Genomic DNA, 7042 nt, shown 5'->3' on the forward strand with positions numbered 1-7042 from the left:
TGAGTATTTTGGATGTTTTCTTTCCACTAGTCTGAAAGAAGACATGCAATTGAAGCAAAAACTCAAAATTGACTAGTGCCTGACTGTAGTGTCCTGCATTAAATAACATCTAGTTCTGTTATTAAGAAGGCTTTTTCAGAATGCAAAATGTGTTTATTGTGCTCCCGAAGGCTGGAGAACCTGACAGAAATCAGTCTGAGGAGATGCGAGGTGTCTGGTCCCGGTCCGGAGAATGAGATCAGAAATGCCACACCTTGTATCCTTCGAAAAAATGCATCACTGATGTTCTCAGACAGGAACAGGAAGATGCTGCGTGAGGCTTCTTTAACAGCATCTCAGTCGCTCGGTCTCTGGATCTGTCTGGAAACCTGCTGAGCTCATGGGAGGTGCTGGCGGCGATCACCGAGCAGCTGGAGTCTCTGCAGGAGCTGCAGCTCAGGTGAGGCCGTCTGATCACACCTGACACCATGTTATTCCCTTCTGAGGTCCGCTTATGGGGTTTGAGCGCTGAAAGTCCCGTTTCAATATCTCTGTGTAGTCACAACAGATTGAGCACCTCCAGTGACCCGAGCCGTTTAAGCCCCGCCTTCTCCTGTCTGAGGGTGCTGTCACTCAACAGCTGCGCGCTCACCTGGACTCAGGTCAGATAGGTAAATTAATAATAATTCATTAACCTAATTGTAATATTTCTTAATATTACTATTTTTGTATTTTTACAGTAATACTGAAAAATGCTTATGATTAAATAATAAATTTAATTATTAAATAATAATGATGTAATTATTATTATTGATTAATTAATATAATAGACAACAATTAATTATTATTCATAAATTAATAATAATAATAATGGAAATAAATAAATTAATAATTCACTAATTACTAAAACTGGAATATTTCTTTTTTAATATTACTGTAAAAATATAGTAAAAATAGTAATATTGTGAAATGTTTTAGTTAATAATTCGTTAATTAAATAAATTGTACTAATATTTCACAATATCACTGTCAGAAATACATTTAAAAATATTGTGAAATATTTAAAATAATTAATTATATTTTACTAATTACTGTAAGAATACAGTACAAACAGTAATATTATAAAATATTTAAAATAATTAGTAATTACAATATTATTGTACGGATAAAGTAAAATAATAAGTAATACAGTAATAATATTAATAAAATTATAATATTTAACAATATTACTGTAAAAATACAGTAGAATTCTGTTAAATTTAAAATGATTATTAGTTTGAATTTATACTAATTAACTAATGCAATTGTAATAATATTTCACTATTATATTGTTTTACCATATTTGTGATCAAATAAATGCAGCCTTGATGAGCAGAAGAGACTATTTTCAAAAACATAAATGCATTGTAATTATTCCAGACCTCTGACCGGTAGTGTATGTGAATGTGGATCCAGCTCTGACTTCTGACCCCTCTGTCTTTGGCAGGTTCTCCATTGCGCCCCCATGTGGCCGCAGGTCGAGGAACTTTATCTCGCTGACAACGACGTCACAGAATTATTAAGGTACATCATATTCATGTCACAGAGCAGAAATATTCCTCATATCACAGAAACCAATCGTGCCTTCTTTCATCTAGACCAGAGCATGTGCTACAGGCTTTAAAAGTTCTGGATTTATCCAGTAACCAGATAGTCCAGGAGACGGTGCTGGAAATCTCACATCTACCCGGGTAAGACCTAAACATAACATCATCATAACAACATCATAACTGTGAAATAATGTTTGAATCTTCAGGCTGCAGAAGCTGAATCTGTCCAGCAGCGGTTTATCAGTCTTTCAGTTCAGTGATGCTTCACCAGGTACCAGAGCGTTTCAAATGACTCAACAAGCTCTATATTCATATCCATGATGTGTGTGTGTGCATGCATAAAGTAAAAAAATAACATTTTCATGCTGTGAAGGCAACAAGACGGCTTTGTTTCCTGCACTGAAGACACTTTTACTAGACGACAACAACATTTCAGAGGTGAATATAAAGGATCATGTGAAAATGTCCCATTTTACTGTCTGCGTCAAATTACATTTACAGAAGTGATTTTATATACATAGAAAGCATATTGAATGCAAGTAAAGTCTCTACTTTAATGTTTCAATCGTCATTCAGTGTAACAGATATTTATGTAAAACTCAAACAACTGAACTTATTAAATATATCAAAGAAAAGTGATCTGCTAAATCTGATTCTATTTGAAATGATTAAAACCTGGTGGTTTGACGGATAAGAGCCAAAGATTTCAAATGAGAATGAATTCTGTGATCCTTAATTAAGAGTCTTTTAATGTCATCTAATGATTCTTGCTCTAAATATAATAAACATATACATGATATAATTATATAATAACATAATAAAATAAACATATTTTCTAATTTATGGGGAACAAATCTCAAACTTTAGTTTTGATGCTTGAAAAACCCTTTTTGTTTTTGAACAGAATGGTAGTATAAATGAGTTATTTTAGTATCGTTAAAAGTATATATTTATAGTAATATTTTGAATTAGATTTTTTATTTTTACATTTTGTTTTCATTTATAGTTTAGTTAAAGTTTTAGTATTTTTTGTGTGTTTTTGTCATTATTATTTTTTCAAACATTTTTATATAGTTTTTTAATATTTTATTTCGGTTTTAGAAAAAATTAGAAAATACATATACATGTTATACATGTATATAGGTACATATTATGTAAAATACATGCATTTTAAATTTGAATTGAATCTTACTTATTTTGGTACTTCATTTTAAACTAAACTAAATTAGAAATATTGCCTTAGTGACCATCCAAAATAAAATAAGAAAAAAATAAGCTTTTTCATATTTTACATTTATGCATTTAGCAGACACTTTTATCCAAAGCGACTTACATTTTATTTCAGTTTGAGCAATGAAGATGTTTTGTAATGAATGATAATAAGCTGATGTCTCTGTGTGTGTGTGTGTGTGTGTGTGTTTGAGTGTCTGTGTCTGTGTGTGTGTCTGTGTGAGTGTCTGTGTCTGTGTCTGTGTCTGTGTGTAACAAATCTCAAACTTTAGTTTTGATGCTTGAAAAACCCTTTTTGTTTTTGAACAGAATGGTAGTATAAATGAGTTATTTTAGTATCGTTAAAAGTATATATTTATAGTAATATTTTGAATTAGATTTTTTATTTTTACATTTTGTTTTCATTTATAGTTTAGTTAAAGTTTTAGTATTTTTTGTGTGTTTTTGTCATTATTATTTTTTCAAACATTTTTATATAGTTTTTAATATTTTATTTCGGTTTTAGAAAAAATTCGAAAATACATATACATGTTATACATGTATATACAGTGGGTACGGAAAGTATTCAGACCCCCTTCAATTTTTCACTCTTTGTTATATTGCAGTTTTACATTTTGTTTTCATTTATAGTTTAGTTAAAGTTTTAGTATTTTTTGTGTGTTTTTGTCATTATTATTTTTTCAAACATTTTTATATAGTTTTTTAATATTTTATTTCGGTTTTAGAAAAAATTAGAAAATACATATACATGTTATACATGTATATAGGTACATATTATGTAAAATACATGCATTTTAAATTTGAATTGAATCTTACTTATTTTGGTACTTCATTTTAAACTAAACTAAATTAGAAATATTGCCTTAGTGACCATCCAAAATAAAATAAGAAAAAAATAAGCTTTTTCATATTTTACATTTATGCATTTAGCAGACACTTTTATCCAAAGCGACTTACATTTTATTTCAGTTTGAGCAATGAAGATGTTTTGTAATGAATGATAATAAGCTGATGTCTCTGTGTGTGTGTGTGTGTGTGTGTGTTTGAGTGTCTGTGTCTTTCATTTGTCCTGCAGGAGGAACCCGCTGCTGCAGAGAGAGAAGAACCTGGAAACCTCGCGTCAGATCATCATCGCGCGACTGAGCCGCCTGGAGCTGCTCGACATGAGACAGGTGACGCTCAAACGAAAGTCATTTCTGAGTTCAAACTTTAACACTGTAAGGCCTGACATATGACATAATAGTCCGGAAAAATCAGCATGTGTTTTTGTTGAGTATCATATTTGATGCATCATGCGTTTATGGCTTATACAGTCTGATAATGTGAGATTATGGAGGAAAAAAACAGCTCAATCTTATTCAGAGACTCAAACTGAGCAAAAACATGAATTTGGTACAGATACTGATATGATGAAATTCTGATGCTTGTAATGTAAATCAATGAGATACTCCCATAATATCAGTCATATAAGTCAAATAAGATTTCTTTTGGACCTGAAGTAGAGAACCTAGAGAAAAAACCAACAAGATATTTTTTGGTATGATGGTTCGGGGCTTAATGATGAAACTGTCAGGATAAGTAGCTCAATTCAGTCGCTATAATATAATTCAACATAGTAATCTGTGAAAATATCTTGCAACTCTCCAGTTGATCCCACAAATTCTGATTGCTTCTTCTTGAGCTCTCAACCAATGATTCACTGGAGCTCCGCAAGGACCGCCCCCTCATTTGCATATTGCACACCGAAAAATAAAAAGAAATAAGTGAACAAATAAATCTGGAAATGGGAATAAATAAATATAAAAAATAAATAAATAAACGCATGAATAAATACATTTAAAAATAAGTAACTAATGCATACATAAATTAATTAAATATAAAAAAAAATGAAAGAATAAGTAAATAAATGTAAAAATAAATACAGAAAATAATACATAAAGGAAAAAGTTAATAAAAATAAAGTAAGGATTCAATTTTATTACTAATGAACTATATTTGTTTTTATCAAGACATTTAATTCTTTTTTTATCGTCATGTTATTACATATATTTATTTATTTATACATTTACATTTAATTAGCCATGATGTTTTAAAGCGTGGTTAATAGTGAAATCGGTTAACCGCTGCATCCCTAGCCATATCTCCAGTAATCTTAGTACGATGAGATTTAAATAATGCAATGCAATCCAGTGCTGATCGAGAGCTGAAGAAATAAAGGCTCCTCAGAAGATGTGAGATGTTCTGGAGGCTTGTGAAGATCATTCCTCCGCTGAGGAACAGTGAAAGTAAAGCTTCTGGAAACAAACGCTCCTCAAAAGATCCTGAGGATCAGATTTGAGACTCTAAAACATGATTGATGGAGAATCAAGTAAAGCTGAGCTGCTTCAGTCCAGTAAGTGCTCATCTGGAAATATGACGTTTACTTGAGAAAAATCAGTCAAGATTTGACACGAGAAGCTCCAGCTGAAGCTGGACGTGTGTACAATTACACTAAAAGAGCTTCGACTGGATAAAACACTCTAAACTCTCAATCAGAGACAGAAGACGTGGAGGAGATTGATCATGATGATCATTTAGAGGCCTTGCGTATCAAATATGCTGCAGTAGCTTGATCTGGTGTTGTTCTCAGGTGTTGTCGGATGAGAGGAGGGGTGCGGAGCTGGATTACTGTAAGATGTTCGGAGCGGCGTGGCTAAAGGCCGGAGGTCACAGTGACCCGGAGAAGAACCAGCCCAACACAGACTTCATGAGCGAACACCCACGATTCCTCGCACTCCTCCAGAGTGAGTCCAGCGCTGCGGCTTTCTACTCTGAGCTGGGAAGCTCCGCCCACAGAGGAAGCTCATTGGTTCCGCTCATTTGCATATTAAACATCTGATCTGATCTCATTGGCTGGTCACGGCTTTCTGATGGTTTGTTTGTTTGTTTGTTCAGAGTACGGCGCTCCAGACGAGGGCGAGCTGAGAGAACAGAAACCATTTGCTCTAAAAAATCAGTTATTAAGTAGGAATCTTCCGTCATCTTCACATCAATACAGACCGTTAAAACCATCGCCGCATGAAGGTCTCTCAACGTCTCTGCTTTCATTTCAGCCGTAACGTTCGTCTGTCCGGAGGATTCGGAAAGGAAGCCCATAGAGAAGAAGCTGCCAGGTAAAAGCGCGCATTAGAAACACATCAATGTAAAGCTTATTTATTCAGCTTTCAGATGATGCATTTTTTTTGTGAAAAATTGACACTTATGACTGGTTTTGTGCTCCAGGGTCAAACATATTTGAAATACTATTAGTTTTCGTTAATATTTTAAATTAGATTTTATAATTATTTTTTCTGTTTTCACTTTAATTTTAATTCGGTTTTTTGTGTTTTGTCATTTTTATTCGTTTTTTTTTTTTTACGTCTATATAGTTTTTATTCATTTATTTAATTTATTAGTTTTAGTTCACTTAGTTTTAATTGTTTTAGTACTTCAAGTTAAACTAAATGAAAATGAGAAATGAAAGTAGCTGAAATAAACTAAGTTTAGTTTTTTTTGTATCTTATTTTATTTAAAGTTTCTTGTCAAGTAACAAAAAATATTTTCTTTATGGTTTTAGTTTTGGTTGTTCATTTGAGTTAGTTTTAGTAATTTTGTGATGTGTTTTTGTCATTTTTATTAGTTATATATATATATACATATATATATATATATATATATATGTGTGTGTGTGTATAGTTTTTATTAATTTTTATGTATTAGTTTTAGTTTATTTTATTTTTTTTGTACCTGAAGTTGCACTAATGGAAAATGAGAAATGAAATAAAGAAGCTGAAATAAAATAAGTTACACACACACACACACACACACACATATATATATATATATAATAATTATTATAAGGAAGCCCATAGAGAAGAAGCTGCCAGGTAAAAGCGTGCATTAGAAACGCTGACGAGTCCCACGTGTGACGGATGTTTGAGGTGTTTTCTGCTGTTTTCAGGCTCGATGATCGTTCAGAAGGTGAAGGGGCTTTTACATCGGCTGCTTAAATTACCAGGAATGGAGTTAAAGCTCAGCTACACCTGCTCGAAGGTAAAACAGGACTTGCACACAAAAACTCATTCTTCATTCCCATTCATTTTTCACTTCCTACACTTGTATTTTTTATTTCTTACGAACCTTATGATAAACTTGGCTTGCTTAATATACAGTGGGTACGGAAAGTATTCAGACCCCCTTCAATTTTTCACTCTTTGTTATATTGC

The 7042-nt window shown here is 32.4% G+C and overlaps 1 protein-coding gene across 1 annotated transcript in view; it reads left to right on the forward strand.

Annotated features, from left to right (window-relative positions):
• LOC107701315 (tubulin-specific chaperone E-like) overlaps positions 1 to 7042 on the forward strand; it is a 9349-nt gene that overhangs the window by 1619 nt on the left and 688 nt on the right. Inside the window, exons 4-15 of the mRNA XM_016503336.1 lie at positions 171 to 256; positions 340 to 439; positions 539 to 641; positions 1466 to 1542; positions 1617 to 1709; positions 1775 to 1839; positions 1942 to 2032; positions 3847 to 3970; positions 5428 to 5581; positions 5733 to 5801; positions 5891 to 5950; positions 6778 to 6869. Of these exons, the coding sequence (XP_016358822.1) occupies positions 171 to 256; positions 340 to 439; positions 539 to 641; positions 1466 to 1542; positions 1617 to 1709; positions 1775 to 1839; positions 1942 to 2032; positions 3847 to 3970; positions 5428 to 5581; positions 5733 to 5801; positions 5891 to 5950; positions 6778 to 6869 (1114 nt within the window). The remainder of the gene's footprint in view (positions 1 to 170; positions 257 to 339; positions 440 to 538; positions 642 to 1465; positions 1543 to 1616; positions 1710 to 1774; positions 1840 to 1941; positions 2033 to 3846; positions 3971 to 5427; positions 5582 to 5732; positions 5802 to 5890; positions 5951 to 6777; positions 6870 to 7042) is intronic.

This window comes from Sinocyclocheilus anshuiensis, unplaced genomic scaffold (assembly GCF_001515605.1).
Source record: "Sinocyclocheilus anshuiensis isolate Anshui unplaced genomic scaffold, SAMN03320099.WGS_v1.1 scaffold21, whole genome shotgun sequence".
NCBI classification, from domain to species: Eukaryota; Metazoa; Chordata; class Actinopteri; order Cypriniformes; family Cyprinidae; genus Sinocyclocheilus; species Sinocyclocheilus anshuiensis.